This window comes from Sciurus vulgaris, assembly GCF_902686455.1.
Source record: "Sciurus vulgaris genome assembly, chromosome: 7".
NCBI classification, from domain to species: Eukaryota; Metazoa; Chordata; class Mammalia; order Rodentia; family Sciuridae; genus Sciurus; species Sciurus vulgaris.
Window position 1 is genome coordinate 121848753 of NC_136467.1, and position 15565 is coordinate 121864317.

A 15565-nucleotide genomic window follows, 5' to 3' on the forward strand; every position below is an offset into this window, starting at 1 on the left:
TCTAATCACAGGCAAACTAAGGGATGGTAGCACTAGGATTTATTAGGATGTGCCTCAGTACAGGCGCTGGGGCTTGCCCATGGTGCTCTTGATGTACAAAGCCCGGACATTCTGCCAATTCTTCTTGAGCAATGACACCAGGAAGTTGACAGCCAGGTGGATGTTATACACAAGTTCATCATCTGTCATCTTCACATGACCAACAGCAACAGCCAGACACAGTACCTGGAGGGAGGGAAGAGGGTCAAGTGAGGTTAGTGAAGGGATGGCAGCTGGCTCACCCCTCCTCCCAGTGACCTAAGGAGCAGTACTTGAATTCAGGTCAAGACTAGGGCTATTCAGAAAGCTTCATTCCACTCAGTGCCCCTGCTGTCAAATACCCTGTGTGTTCAAAGGAACATGAACCACAGTTCTGAAGGGCCCCCTGTTTAGACTAGATAAAAACCTGAAACTTAACTCTGCCAGCCCTCCCAACCATGGCAACTGACCAGATTGCATTACCTTCTTCATCTGAAACTTGATTGTGGATTTCACCTCATCAACTTTGGCCACCATGTTTTCATTGTGTGTCAGAAGGGAAGGGAATTTGCCAGCTTTATTTAGGCCCGGGCCCAGGATTCGTGGAATCTGCTTGATCAAAGACTCTGAGGCCAAGAAGGCATCATATTTCTTGGCTGGAAAAGAGAAAGCCATTGGACGTTTAGGACCTAGCCAGAGACAGACCTCTAAACATGGGTGTTAAGGTCAGAAAAACACTTGAACCAACCATAGAAATGGGACTCCACGCAGCTCCAACCCTCCACCCCCCCCTACAGGGACCAAGTCCTTTCAACTTCCACATGCCCATGCAGTCTCAAGCGCCATCCTCAAGACTTTTACTGATCCTGAAACCTTGTCTCAGAAGACCACAATGACCAATAATCCGTGGTATACTGCTGGCAAAGCATTCTCTGCTCAAGACTGCCTGGGTTCAAATTCCTCCTCCTCACTTCCTAGCTGACATGAGACAAGGGGGACATCAGGAGCCTAGCTGCAATACAGGTCTAATACCACTGCCTAAACCACACAGCCTATGGATCAGAAAATAACTCAGAAGTAACAATTCACAGCACCTGGGCTAGCTGACTTAACCTCACCTGACCCTTGTCTTCCACAATCAGGTGCAGTACCTTTTCACTGCAGTAGAAAACCTCTTAAAGCCAAATGCCTGACCTCCTTTATAAAAGACCAGCCCTCCAAATACAAACAATATAAACCCACGCCAGCTTGCTCTCGCTCACCCAGCTTCTTGACCAACTTCTTATTCTTGTTGAGTTTCTTCAGCGCCTCGATGTCCATGTGGGGGATATCCACAGCCTTGGCCTCGTCACAGTGCTGCTGGTCCCCCAGGACGCACACAGAGAACTTAGGGCGGGGGGTGGACTTAAGCCTGCATTTGGGGGACAGAACAGGTCACGCCCAGCCCTGGGCCCCAGGGGCAGGTGAAGGGGCCTGGGACTGCAGCACACACGAGCCTTACCCAGCGTCTCCACATTCACCAACAGCTGGCCTGGCTTCTCAGACCAGCCGGCGGGCTCGGCCAAGGCCTCCCCACGCCTCCCCTCATGTTTTAAGACCCAGGGTGGGGGTCCGTCCAGCCGCGCCTGCAGAGCAGGGGGTCTGAACTACCCTGGCACGTCAGTACGCACGGGCCGCCGCGGGCTCGGCGGGAGCCTCGAAGGGAGCAGACGGGCACGGGGCACTGAGGGCCGGGTGGGGTCAGAACGGTGCCAACCTGACGGTGCCCGAGAAGCGCTTGTCCTTCTGGGGATCATAGTTCTTCAAGCTGATCTGCAGCTCCACCGTCTCCAGAAACCTTAGAGGAAGGGACAACGTCACCCAGCAGCCGGTTTCCCAAACCACCCGGCCCAGTGCTTCCGGGGAGGCCCGCACTTACTTGCGGCGCTTGCGCTGGTTCCCGTGCAGGACTTCCCGCACCGCCTCGTACAGGGTGTCGCGAGAGACTTTGCTGCTGCGGGAGAGAAGCGAGCGCGCTCAGGGCGGCTTGGGCCGCACGCCACCACTAACACCCTTGGCGTGCGGCCCAAGGCAAGATCCTCCGGCACCGCATCGGGCGACTGAGGCCCAGAACCTGACGGGGAAACAGGACCGCAAGCCGACCCACGGTAAAGATGCCCCATGGTGAAGTCGGCGGGGCATCTGGAAATGCGGATGAACGCGGATAACACCCTGAAAACCACTCACCTCATGGCTCCTCGCGCCGCAGTATCAAAAAAAAAAGAGACTAAGGCAATTTGCGCATGCGCTCAAATAGCGGCCTTGCTCTCGCGAGAACTGTCTTGTTCCTGTGGACTACGTCCAGAACGCTGTGCACTAGCTCAACCCGGAGGAGCGCCATCGTGTACTGCCGCTGGAGGGCGCCCCCGCCACGCACTGGGCCCACCCGAGCTGCCGCAGTCCTGCTGGGGGAATGTCCCCATTGGCCAGCTGCTGTTGGGCTCTTAGTGAAAGGGCAGAGTCTGAAACAGCGCGGAGACCACATCTGCTGATTCCCTGATTAACCTAACTTGACCCTTATCTTCCAAGACAATCAGGTAAACTGTTCTCATTTAAGCCGGTGAGTCTGTTGATCAGGGAGAGGGCCTCAAGGCAGCTAGCCCCTCTGGCCTGTTGGTTGTGTAATGTCAAGAACTGCTCTTGGGCAAACTAATCAGTGACAAGAGTAGCCCGAGGAAATAATTATCTCTGCTGTTGAGATTTGCGGAGGTTTGCAGAACTGAAAAGCATCTCCTGACTAGATTAGGATCAGATACGCATCCTTTGGTCACAAACCTCCACCTGTGAGGTGCCCACCAGTCTGGGATCACCCATTTCCTACATAAACTGCCCCTAAACCAGCCTCCCACAAGACGGACAAGAGTCCCCATTTTCATGATGAGCTGGTTTTTCAGTCAACTTCCTTGCTTCCATACCTTGTCTCTAAACCTAGTCTGTATGAGGGGAGCAGCAGAACAGGTCCAGGGCTCAGCCTTGGGCAGTCACACACACTGGGCACAGCACTGGGGTAGGACACCCACAGTGCAATTCTGGCATGTTCGACCCTTAACTCCCTGTCCACTTCCTCCTGCACTCCTCCTCAACTTTTGTTCTCAAAACCAGGCTTTAGGATTGGGGTTGGGGCTCAGTGGTAGAGCACTTGCCTAGAACGTGTGAGGCCCTGGGTTCCATCATCAGCACCACATGAAAATAAATTAAATAAAGGTATTATATCCATCTGCAACTTAAAAAAAAATGCTTTATCCCTAGGCCTGACCTTTCTTTCTCACCATCTTGTCTGAATGGGGGATTGGGGCTTCCTAGGAAGCTGTGGTCAGGGAAGTGTCCAGAAAGTTCTTAGTCCTTGGTCCTTCAATGCCTGCAGTGGGGAAAAGCTGGTGAACTATAGTACACTATAGATACTAACGTTCACTTGGTAGCTGATAAGTAATATTTACATCTTCAAAGTGTTTTCTATGAATAAGGTGCCTAGCTAGGTACCTTGGGAATACAAAGATGTAAAACAGGCCCGCAGCACTGCATGCCTGTAAGGTGTGTTCTGTCTCCTCCTCCACGGTACCCCCAGGAGCCCTCAGCCCCTCCTCAAATGTTATCTGTCCAAACCCTTTCTCAACTCCAGCCTGAGGCACTCTCTTCTACTTTTAAGTCCCTGTCCACCCCCCTTCCCCCCGCAGTGGTTGCTACATGCCTCACTAACCCAACAGGCAGTTCTGATGGGGCTGCAGTAATGTGTCCCACACATTACTGGCCCACAGAAAGTAAATGAATGAATCTCAGAAAAAACACTCTACAAACTTCCCCTTACCAGGGAAAAGATGCCCCCTGTTACTGAGCAGGGGGCCACAGGGAGTGGAGGATAGCTCAATAAGTACCCAGAGTCACTTGAGAGGGCAGGCAGGCACTGCTTCTAATGAGACATCATTCAATCACCTGCTTTTTATTAAACACTATTGACAAACTATTCAATCATAAATAAGAACAGAGGGTCATAACATACCTGAGCCTGAGAGTTGTGCTGAGCACAGTGGTACCCTAGATCTCCTGCAGTGTGTCTACCACTGACCCTACTGAGCATCACCACTGACTCTACTTAGGCCTACCAGAAGTTCCATCCTGCAGCCTGAGAAGTGATGAGGAGTGAGCCCGGGGCCAGCAGCCCCCCTCCCTTCGCCCCAGAGCTCCCCCTCCTGACTGGGAGGTCAAGATGGCCTCTGCAGCCTGGAACCGGGAGGCATTTGGTCAGTCTGGATCAGCCAAGATCAGTCTGAGGCAAGGGATCAGGGTAAGTGCTGAGGGCAAAAATGTCCTTCAGGAAGCTGGTGATGGAGCTCCAGGTAGGTGATCCCTTGGTGGATGGTCAGTGGCCCAGATGTCTTAGGGCAGCCTGAAGGGACTTCCTCAGGAAGGTGGTGTTGGACTCTAGGACCATAGCCAAGTCCAGCCTCTGGGCCTCAGTGATCTGGGGAGGAGGAAGCATCATGTCAAGACTCCATCAACTGGTCCTTCTCCTTGCCTCTCTACCCCAGGGGCCCTGTTCAGGAAGGCGAGAGGAGGCCAGGACACAAGGACCAGAGGAGGAAGAACAGGAAGGCTCCTGAGCAATTAAACCTTATTATTTCACCATGGTTAACCAGCCATGGATTCAGGTGGATCTGGAATCAAACACTAGTTGCACAACTTACGAGTAAGTTACACTAATAGCACTCCGCAAGTGTCGGGTACTTACTGTGTGGCGACACCTACACACCTTCCTCCCATAGTTCTCACAACCATCCCTTTCACAGGCCAGAGACAGGTTCAAGACTCCACCGGGGCTGCCACCTTCCTTTTGGACCTCTCATTCATTCTCCTTTCTGACTGCGGCTACCACGTCCTGACAGCTCTCAGGCCCTGCGTCTTCCTTCTCCAATCCCCACTCCTCAAGGCAACCAGAGGCTTCTTTTTTCATAGTAAAAATATGCAATTCCTCCCCTTAGTTGACCCTGTCCCCCAATCCCAGGCTAGTGAATAGGAAAGACATGGAAACAGATAACTGTAATATCTGGCCCCAAGAGGTGCTAGCTGGATGAATAAACCCTAAGCATTTCCATTTCCCAGTCCTGGGCTTGAACTTGTGTTTCCCTGGCAAGTGTTTTATCCCTTGAAAATCTGTATAACCTCATGGCAGGCCCAGAACAGCCTGGCCAGTAGGACCAGTCCCTGTGGCCTGTTGACACTCACACTGGCCTGGTACTTGGTCATCACCGTCAGCAAGAGTTTGGCATAGGCCATGGAGGTGGTGGCTGCCAGCCCCTCAGTACAGAGCTTCTCCATCAAGATGCTGAACTTGCCCGGGGTCATCTCTACCTGCACACGTTGAGAGACGGAGCAAATCACAAGAAAGGCCTGGGCATTTCACTCAGCCACTCCTGGAGTCAATTCCTAACTCCATTTCCTCAATAGGTGACCCTGGGCAATCAGCTTAACCAAATGCTGTAGTCTGGAATGTCCCCTAAAGGTCCACATGTTGAAGGCTTGGTGACCAGGGTGGCACTACTGGAAGGTAGGGGAGCCTTTAGGAGGTGGATCCTAGAAGAAGTCATTGGTGGTGGGCCATGGAAAGGAAGGTTGGGACCCTAGCCCCTCCTCTCTGTCTCTTTCCCTCTGCTTCCTGGTCACCATGAGGTGAGCAATCTCCTCTGCCACATGTTCCTGCAGCCAGGATCGACTGCCTTACCACATACTCAAAAGCAACTGGGCCAACCATGGACTGAAACTTCAGAAACCATAAGCCAAAATAAACCTTTCCTCCTTGTTAGCTGTTCATCGCAGATATTCTGTCACAGTGACAGAGAGCTAAGCTTCAGTTTCCACATCTGTAAAATAGGGCCCAAAATATCTAACTCTGAGGGTTAGGGCTGTAGCTCAGAAGCTGAGTATTTGCCTAGCTCGTGGAGGCCCTGGGTTTGGTCCTCAGCACCACATAAAAAATAAACCAAATAAAGGCATTCTGTCCCTCTACAACTACAAAGAAAAAAAAAAAATCTAACTCTGAAGATTGTAAAAAGGATAAATGAAATAATGCACACAGAACCTGACACAGGTCTCAGAAAATGATGGCCATTGTTGCAAAGGACTGAGGTAAAGCCAAGGATGCTAATCTGCCTCAGTGGCTAAAGATATAAAGGAGTGAGAGGTCCCAAGGGACACTCCAGCACTTCATAATAACTTCTATGCATCAGGTACTGTTCTGAGCACTGTACACCAATTACCTCATTCATTTAAACTTTATCCCAGTCTCATGGGGTAGGCACCATCATAACTCCCCTTTTTTAGATGAGGAAACTAAAGCATAAAGAAATGTCAACTTGCCAGGCACAGTGGCACAAGTCTGTAATACCAGTGACTCAGGAGGCTTAGGCAGGAGGATTGCAAGTTCAAGGCCCGCCTCAACACTTAGTGAGACCCTGTCTCAAAATAAAAAATAAAAAGGGCTGGGGATGTGGCTCAGTGGTTAAGTGTCCCTAAATTAAATCCCTGGTACCAAAAACAAAAAATAAAGAAATATTATGAACATCTGAATCTACTACCTATTCGAAACTTAATTCACACGTACATATAAAAAAATCCTGCCCTAGAGCTCCACAGCTAATAAGAGGTAGAGCTAGATGGACCACATGGTCAGCTCTGTGCTCCTGGCCATGCAAGCTGCAGGGCTCTCCCTGTCACAGGGAACCACACTGTAGGGTGACTGTCCTGCTCTCTTCTCCCCACTGAAGGACTCAGAAACCCAGGATCCCTGCATCCTCTGTAGCCTCCACGGCAGGCTGCTCACCTGCCGCTCCAGGAGTGACTGCAACACCAGGAAAGTCTCCTCCTTCCAGGTCAGCTCTAAGATCTGCCTGCAAAGAAGTAGCCCTGGTGAGAAAGGCCCAGCTGCCCATCCAAACCTGGATTTTCACTGCTCTTAATATGGCAGGGCAAGTTCCCGGGGCCAGCCAGGATCCCTGTGATGCGGGCAGCAGCCCTCGTAGCCACGGCTGCAGAGTCCATACATGCACTAGGAAGGCCACAACCCCAAGATCCCCAGGAGCTGATGGTAAAGTGTGAAGTAGAAAGGTAGATATAAGGTGTTCCCCAAAGCTCCTGTGTTAATGCAGCAGGTAAAATGATTGAATCGCCAGAGCTGTGACCTAATCAATACATCCTAATCTGAATGGACTAAGCGGGTAGTAAGTACAGGCAGGTAGGGTGTGCCTTTCGGGTTTATTTGTCCCTGGCGCCTCTATCTCTCTCTCTGCTTCCCAGTAGCTATGAGCAGTTTTCGTCCACCATGATGCTCTACCTCACCTTGAGCACAGAGCAGAGTAGTTGGCTGACCATGCAGAGGAGTTGGCTGACCATGGAATAAACCTCCGAAACCATGAGCCAAAATAAACTTTTTCTCCTCCAAGTTGGACTTGGGTATTTTGGCCACAGCAACAAAAATTGGATTAATATAGTCTCCTACTAAAAAATAACTAGGAGTCAAGAGTGCACCTTGAGAACCAAAGGTGAAGGAAACTCGGAGAGGAGGAAAGCAATGCTGAGATGTCACACTAAGGCTTCCTGGAGCAGGTGAGCCTTCCCTGCCAAGCTCAACCCACGCAACAGCCACTCCAGCTGCACTTCCTGTTCCACTGTGCGGTCTGCCCCTCATTGCAAAAGGCAGCACATCACAGTGGAGACTCTGGTTTCCTGGGCGGGCAGGCTTGGGCTTGATCCCAGGTTTTACACTTGTTGGCTGGGTGACCTTTGGCCAAGCCCTTAACCTCTCTGAGCACTTCTTCCAGCTCTAAGGCGGCAGCACACCTGCCTCACAGGACTGAATGAAGACCAATGAGACTCTAAAGCCCAGAGAGGAGCTCAGTGGAAGCTGCTGTTATTTTTGAGGCGATTTCCTCTCCTAATTAGCATTTTATATTTCACGTCTGTGTCCAATGAGGTCTTTCTCATTATTTCATGTCTGTATCAATTTTAATATCCCAATTTAACACCATCTTAATATCAATTTTTGAGTACTTATTAGATGCCAAATACTGTGAGTTCATTATATGCATCATCACATTTGATATCTAGAAAAGTCTTATAAATATCACCCCCATTTTCACACGAGGAAACTGAGGCTCACAGAGATGGAGTAGCATGTTTGAGTTCATGTATCTAAATAAAAGGAGAGGTTAGGACTTGAAGCTGATCTGACTCTGGAGCCAGTGCCCTTAACCACCATGCCATGTTCCAACTAGGCCGTGAAGTACTGAAGTACTCCAGGGCAGGGACCACCAGCCTCTGTCTGCATTCCCAAGGCATCTGGCATGGAGCTGCCCCACACCCCACAGAGGCACAGGGTAGGAGATGGACGGCAACCCTGGGCTCAGGAAGTGCGTGGGAAAGTGAACGGAATGGCAACTAGCCTGGCTCATGGGTGGAGGGCATGAGGCAGGTTCAAGCCCCAGTGAGAGGGGCACCAGCTATACCGCATCCTGTCTGAGGCACAGGGTCTAGTGCCCAGCTGGCTGACACCTGAGCACCAGGCGCAGGCCTGGCCTGGGGAGCGGTGGGGGCGACGTGAGTCCTGCACACTTACCCCAGCATTAGGCCCTGTGTGTCTGGCTCCAGGGACTCGTCCTTCATAAGGCCACACAGTAACTCTGTCTGAGCTGGACCTGGGCCAGGGAGGGCAAAGGGCAGGAGGTGGGACCAGGGGAACAGGACGCCTGGTCTGTTATAGGGGTATCATGGGGGAAGCAACAGTTGTTTTCACCCACTGAAAACTCAACTCCTACCAGCGAAGGGTGCTGGGCACAGAGGGCAAAGGTACCAGCCTGGGGCTGGTTCTGGAATCACCTATGCTGGGAGCTTGAAGCACGGGGACAAGGAGGGCTCTGCAGACGGGGTAGGTGTACTTGGCACAGAACGAAGTCAGGGCCGTCCTGAGCAGCCGGGAAGCAGAGGAAGTCAGGGAGAGGATCTGCAGCCAACAGGGAGCAAATAGTAATTCACTTCTCTTCCTTCAATAAATGTTTAGAGATATATTTCAGATGGTGATACATGTTATGCAGGAAAAAATTACAAGTTCTTTCATCCAGGGACCTATTCAGCTTCCCTCTCCAGCTCCCAAGTCCCTGAAGGCCCCTCAATCAGCTTCTGAAAGGGTCCTGAGGCCCCAGAAGGTAGGGTTAGATGCCATGTGGGTAGATGGCCAGGAGACCCATGCCCTGCCTGTGGAGCCGCTCCCCAGGCTGCCCAGAAAGGCCGGATGCCTACGAGGCCAGGCATACCCTCTTCTGAGGGCTCAGACATTCTCCCCATTGTCCCTGGTACTCCCACTGAACCTACCCGTCCAAGAAAGAGGCTCCTGGTCAGCACAGTGGCATTGCTGAAGCTGAGGTCTGGGGAGAGGGCCAGCAGCCAGGTGCAGAGCTGCAGGAGGCCTGCCGCTGAGAGCTGGGGGAGCTGCAGCTGGGCACACAGCAGTTCCATCTGCCAAGACAGGGGACACAGGGATGCTCAGTCCAACTCTGCTAGGCAGTCGAAAGCCAAGTGGGCAGAGCAAGGACACTCCAGGACAAGTTAAGGGTGGGAGAACTGTGGGAAGGAATCCATGCAGGGTGACCCTACCCAAGAGACAGAAAAGGATGAGATTCCCACAGGAGGTAAGGAAACCTAAGTTAAAATGGAAAAAGGTGGGAAGAGTGGCTGTAACCACGGGCACAGGCAGTCCCTGCTCTCACCTGGCTGGGACTACATTCATGGAGAAGCTGCAGCTCACTTGGTGGGGCAGCCTCCAACCCCTCCATTCCCTGGGGAGGCAAGTCCCACGTTAGGGCTGGCACAGTCCTTGATGATGCCTCCCTGAGGCCACCCCTTCAACTGGGCCACCAGACCGGAGGAACTTGGCTGGGGTTAGATGGCCTATCTACTCTCGGGCCAACACAAGCTTCGGCAGTGACCATCCTCAGACCTTCCCTCTAAGCCCACCACCCACCAGCCTGTTCCTCAGTGTGCTGGGACTTCCTTGAGCATGGCTGAGGTCTGGGCAGAGGGCTATGGTGAGCAGGGTAAGGTCAATCACCTCCCCACAGGTCTTCAGTAGCTGCTGTAGCCTGGGCACCTGGTCCTGCAGAGGAGAGTCCAGTCACTGCCAAGTCCCTGCAGCACAGCCCTAAGCCCCGACCCAGCTCCCTCTCCTCAGAGGCCCCTGGTCATCTGGGCACAGTGGTGCATGCCTGTAATCCCAGCAACTCAGCAGGCTGAGACAGGAGGATTGCAAGTTTGAGGCCAGCCTCAGCAATTTAGTGAGACCCTGTCTCAAAACAAAAAATACAAAAGGACTGGGAATGTTAACCCAGTAGTAAAGCACCGCTGGGGTCAATCACCAGTACTGGGGAGAGAAAAAGAGAGGCCCCTGTTAAGTGGGAGCTAGTGGATAAAGATGAGTTGAGAGCTAAGAACATGAAGCCTCTATCTTGCAAAGTCCCTCAGAGTTCACAACAGGTAGGCCCATGTAAAATCCAGTTGTCTAGACTTGTCTACTCTGTATCCAACACTAATAAAGTAGATGGGCCCTGACTGGTAGGGCAGGCTGGATGTGCAGGTGTGAGTCCCCTTAGCCCCTAGGATGGATACCAGGGTTGCTTGAGTCTCTCACCTTGCTTGGTACCCTTTAACAACCCTACATTTCAGATGGTTAGAAGTGTTTCCCACCTCCAGTAACTTCCTCCCAACCCCATCCATAAGTCCACAGGGGACACTCCACCCCTGTAGGCCTCTATCCTCTGCTCCATGGACTTGAGTTATCCCAGTTGGGAAACCACGTCCCAACCAGCCTCCACCACAGATAAACCCTGCCTCCTCACCACAGTACCTGGACAGCTCTGGGCAACTTCATGCTTGTAGCAAGACCCTTGGCTTCCTCCAGACTCTGGCCAGCCTCACTGGCCTCAGCTCCCACATCTGGCTGGTTCTTAATGGGTGATGCACCTCCTCCATCTGCCCGGTATTCCAATGACTCGTGTTCAAGACTCTCTTCCTTGTGATCCTCTCCCTCCCAATCTCGGAACCTTTTGGGGGCCCTCTCCCGCTCAGGACTGGCAGGCTCTTCCTCTGGCTCCGTTCTGCGTTTCCCACGATGCTGTGAGTTCCTGTCCTCCTCTTCCTCCTCCTCTGCAGGGTCTGGAGGCTGGGGTAACTTCAACCCCCTGCCCCCCTGGCCCAGCTGCCTACACAGGCCTTGGAGCTGTCTCTGGCACCCTTCAGACAACGGTGAGGCTCCCTCAAGAGACACTCCAATCCCCAGATCCCTTTGTAGAAATGCTCCCAGGGATCGGAGCCAGGCATCAGGAGCAGAGACTGAGTCCTGTCGGGCAATCCGCAGCAGAGAGAGGAGACTGCTTTCAGGCAGTGATGGTCGAACAGCCATCAGCAGGGACAGCAGGTTCCTCTGGCATAATGCAGGCAATCGCAGCAACAGTGGTTTCCTGGGTAGCAGAGGGAGAGCAAGCAGTCAGAGCATCTTGCTGAAGGAAGCTCAGGGGAGATTAGGTCAGGCTGGGGGCACCATGGCAGGGGACAGATGGGAGACAGCAGCACCTGCAAGAGTTGGTGTGGGGCTGGGGCTGTAGCTCAGTGGTAAATGCTTGCCTCCCACGTGTGAGGCACTGGGTTCGATTCTCAGTACCACATAAATAAAGATATTATGTCCAAGTACAACTAAGAAACATTAAAAAAAAAAAAAAAAAAAAAGGAGTAGGTGTGGATGGACAGAGGATAGCATGAGTCATTGGCAAGTGTTCACTGAGCATCTACTGTACACCAGGCCCCGCTCTTGACCTCTTGGACATCTCCTATTTCAACTAAGAAATTAATGTCAGAATTTATTCTATAAAATCCGAGGTTTTTCTTGTTGCTGCTGTCCGTTTTGAGGTGCCGGGGATGGAACGTAGGGTGTCTGCATGCCAAGCACTCTACCTCGGAGCCCCATCCCCAGCCCCAGGCTTGTTTTTTGAAAAAAGTCCATTTCCATATTTTAGGTCAAAACACTACAAAACAACACTCCAGGATGTCCCCTGGAACATAGGCTGTCCCCTGGAACTGTCAGAGTTACTCATCCTCTAGCTCTCACATTCCTGTCACCAAACTGTTAGTGAAACAAAAGGCAGTCTCCTTCCTCTGGGTACCCACATCCCCTTGGTGCACGTTTATTGAATGAATTAACTTTCTGAGAATAAGTGTGCAGAGATAGGCAAGGGCTGCTGTGGGCAGAGAAGGCTTCACAGAGGAGGCGAGACTTCTAACAGGAGTCGTAACAATCATCGCTCCATCTTTAATTTCCAAACAGTATCACAGAGGCAAAGGGGGAGAGGGGAGGAGGAGATACTGTCTTTTGGAAGCCCAGGGGTAAAGGCAGAAGAAAAACTCCCTCCTTGCAAGTACCCAGCATTCTTTGATTTAACACTATCCTCCCATGTCCTGAAGGCCCATAATGCAATGCAGCTGTCAGTAGTTTTGCAGAGGCACAAATCCAGACCCTATGTGACCTAAGGCTTGATGAGGCAAGCAAGTCATGGCTGCATCTAGCCTACCACCCATTATGCCTAAGCTGCTCCCTCTGTGTGACTTTGCAGGGCTTTATGTCATACCACACACAGGCTCTTGGCATGAGAGGAAGGAGGAAAAAAGCATACTTTCATTTCTTTGTGGAAGACTCTATGTGGCAGGGCACATGGCACATGCCTGTAATACCAGCAACTTGGGAGGCTGAGGCGGGAGGACAAGTTCAAGGTGAGCCTTGACTATTCAGAGAGACTCTATCAGTGGTAGAGTACCCCTGGATTCAATCCCCAGAATTCACCGTCCCCCCACCCCCCCCCAAAAAAAAGCCACCAATGGTGGCACACACCTGTAATCCCAGCAATTTAGGAGACTAAAGCAGGTTCACAAATTGGAGGCCACCCTCAGCAACTTAGCAAGAGCCTGTCTCAAAAAATAAAAAGGGCTAGCTAGGGATATGGCTCAGTGGTTAAGAGCCCCTGGGTTCAATCCCTGGTACCAAAGGGGGTGGGGGGAGAAAGAAAAGAACTACAATAACAAAAAAAGATGGTTAACTTATGCTGGGATGATTCTAGGGGTAGAAAGATATGAAAGACCCTATTCCAAGGGTTTGTGGTATCACGGATCCATGGCACCTTATTTAGTGCCACGAGTCCCTTCTCTGAATGAGAGTTGAATGCGTTAAACAAAATACCTAGGATTACAAAGGAAATTAAGTATACTGAAATACAGTTCTATCCGTGGGCCCTAGGTTAAGATTCCTCTTACTCTATCCATAAAAAGGCAGGAAACTGGACAAACATTACTATACTTTCCAGCTTAAGGATTCAGACAAGTTCTCTTGACCCAGCTCTTTCATGAAATTCAGCACATCTGTAACCCCAACAATTGGAGAGACTGAGGAATGAGGATTCCAAATCCAAGGTCAAGTGCAGGCCATATAGCCCAACTTGTAGTGTGCCTGCCTCGCATGCTGGAGGCACGGGTTCGAGTCCCGAGCACTGAGCGATTGTGAAAATGCCAATCAAATGCAACCGATACAGACCTTCCAAATCCAAGGTCAGCCTCAACAACTAAATGAGACCCTGTTTCAAATTTTAAAAAATAAAAACTGAGAAGGGTTGGGGCTGTAGCTCAGAGGTACAGCACCACTGGGTTCAAACTCCAGTATTGCAAAAGAAAAAAAAGTCAAAAGTATGGGAAGGATATACTAGAACTTCTTGATACTTGCTTATCTAAAACACAAGAAATTCCACAGTGCAAATTTAACATATTGTTTGCCCTCCATAAGCCAGTTTCCAGCCCAAACAACTCTGGGGAGGCCTGTACCACTAGAGCTGAGGATGGAATGGTACCTCACTCTGCATTTTCTGTGTTTAACTGCTACTTAAGTGCAGTTACAGGTCTGTACTATCTTTTTGTAGCAGGCATCTTCACAGTGGACAGGTGGTTTAAAAGGATGCCTGCAAAGCAATTGAAGATTGAGGATGGGGCCAGTAAAGGAAGAACAATCACTTAACTCCTAGGAATTCCTCCTCAGTCATGAAAAGAGATTAAGAAAAAGTCCAAAACCATTCAAAAATCTAGAAATTATCAAGATCACTAAAAAAATTCATAGTTATTATTTTCAAGGAAAATGTTCTTGCCTGAAAGTGTATATCACTTTTAAAAACTGAGAGTAAAAAGTCACCAAAATTAGATGTTTATTTCATCACTTATCACATCTGTTTTAAAAAGGCATTTCTGCCTATAATCCCAGCTACTCAGGAGGCTGAGGCAGTAGGATCACAAGCTCAAGGCCAGCCTTGGCAACTTAATGAGACCCCTGTCTCAAAATTAAAAAAAAAAAGAAAAAGAAAGAAAAAAGGGCTGAGGATGTAGCTCAGAGGCTAAACTCTGGTGAGTTCCTTCCCCAGTAGAACACACAAAAACCTCTATTTCTGTATATTTTATAATGTACATAGCTTAACAATGGTGTGCACTTCCTGCGTGAGTATACCTGTATTGAAGGTATATTCTATTTTTCTTAGAAATGAAAGTATAGGATCAAAATCGGTTTAACATCACTTATAATTATTTATATACGCCCAACAGAAGGGGTGTCTTCGTATCCACAGTGTCCAGTACTGCCCGGCACACAGCTGGTGCCCAATAAAGCATGCGACTCCTCCCAGGGTGCCCGCGAGCGCGCCCCTGGCAGTGGGCAGTGATTTAACCTCAGCGCTCAGTCCCCTCTTCAATAACAGACGTAGCGACCGTCTGGCCTCTGGCGACTGCAGCGGGGAGGTGAGCCGAAGACTTACAGCTCCAGGCGGGCGTCGGGTCCCTGAAGGACTGGCTCCTCTTGGCACAGAGCCTCCAGGAAGCGGCCCCAGTCGAAGGGCTCCCCACCGCGGCGACCCAGCGCCCGCAGCACCCCGAGGCCGCGCCGCGCCCCCTCAGGCCCAGCCTGCAGCGCCTGCAGCAGGAGGCGGGCGGGTGTCTCCAAGGACGCCCAAGGTGCGGATCCCGCATTCCCAGTCCGAGGGGTCGCCGCGTCCGGGGTCGCCATACCCGGGCGCGGATGCTGCTCCACCCTGGTCCCCCACCCTAATTAGGGCCTCAGCTTCGAGGCTGGCCCCGACGCGGCAGCGGCGACCGGCCTCCTGCAGCGCGGGACACAGTTCCTCCAAGGCGTTCGTGGATGCAACGTGGACCGCAGTCTCAAGCCCCAGCTGTTCCCGCGCTGAGGAGCAGGGAGCGCAGGCGGGGCCACAGCGGAGGCGGGGCGCCAGTGCAGACAGGAAGAGGCGGGTCCACAAATCGCGAGGCCGGAGAGTAGGTGTGGGGCCAATGACCGGGCGTGTCCAGAACGGGCCGTTGGATTGTGGGCGGAGTCACGTCAGAGCGGGGCTTAATGGGGCGGGGCTTAATGGAGGGGCGGATCCTCCGCTCTTGA

At 51.5% G+C, this 15565-nt stretch overlaps 2 protein-coding genes across 8 annotated transcripts; both read right to left on the reverse strand.

Moving 5' to 3' along the window:
- Positions 1 to 24: 24 nt before the first annotated feature.
- Positions 25 to 2297, reverse strand: RPL10A (ribosomal protein L10a). Its single transcript, XM_079147262.1, has 6 exons — positions 2245 to 2297; positions 1937 to 2011; positions 1775 to 1855; positions 1281 to 1429; positions 502 to 674; positions 25 to 225 (listed from the first exon to the last, which is right to left on the reverse strand). The coding sequence occupies exons 1-6, from the start codon at positions 2247 to 2249 to the stop codon at positions 55 to 57; spliced, it is 654 nt and encodes a 217-aa protein (XP_079003388.1). The 5' UTR covers positions 2250 to 2297; the 3' UTR covers positions 25 to 54.
- A 1604-nt stretch (positions 2298 to 3901) lies between these two features.
- FANCE (FA complementation group E) lies at positions 3902 to 15410 on the reverse strand. Of its 7 annotated transcripts, none has more exons than XR_013765077.1 (10): positions 14931 to 15361; positions 10943 to 11555; positions 10151 to 10195; positions 9810 to 9878; positions 9415 to 9558; positions 8862 to 9046; positions 8663 to 8741; positions 6872 to 6938; positions 5278 to 5403; positions 3923 to 4516 (listed from the first exon to the last, which is right to left on the reverse strand). XR_013765077.1 is itself a non-coding variant. In XM_079147233.1 (10 exons), exons 1-10 carry the CDS (start codon positions 15176 to 15178, stop codon positions 4415 to 4417), a joined length of 1617 nt encoding a protein of 538 aa, XP_079003359.1. In that variant the 5' UTR covers positions 15179 to 15354; the 3' UTR covers positions 3937 to 4414. The 7 variants fall into 7 exon arrangements, 5 of the variants coding, with proteins under 5 accessions (XP_079003363.1, XP_079003362.1, XP_079003361.1 ...); XM_079147233.1 differs by having other exon boundaries at positions 3937 to 4516; positions 8923 to 9046; positions 14931 to 15354; XR_013765078.1 differs by lacking the exon at positions 3923 to 4516 and adding an exon at positions 4523 to 5057 and having other exon boundaries at positions 14931 to 15410.
- Between the last annotated feature and the right edge of the window lie 155 nt (positions 15411 to 15565).

Coding starts and splice junctions, on each gene's coding strand:
- RPL10A (XM_079147262.1), bottom strand. Junction 1,430..1,774: donor CGCTTCTCGGGCACCGTCAG/GTTGGCACCGTT, acceptor CCCCAAATGCAG/GCTTAAGTCCACCCCCCGCC. Junction 675..1,280: donor GAAGTTGGTCAAGAAGCTGG/GTGAGCGAGAGC, acceptor TCTCTTTTCCAG/CCAAGAAATATGATGCCTTC.
- FANCE (XM_079147233.1), bottom strand. CDS start 15,178: ATGGCGACCCCGGACGCGGCGACCCCTCGGACTGGGAATGCGGGATCC. Junction 11,556..14,930: donor CCCGACGCCCGCCTGGAGCT/GTAAGTCTTCGG, acceptor TCTGCTACCCAG/GAAACCACTGTTGCTGCGAT. Junction 9,559..9,809: donor ATGAATGTAGTCCCAGCCAG/GTGAGAGCAGGG, acceptor CTGTCTTGGCAG/ATGGAACTGCTGTGTGCCCA.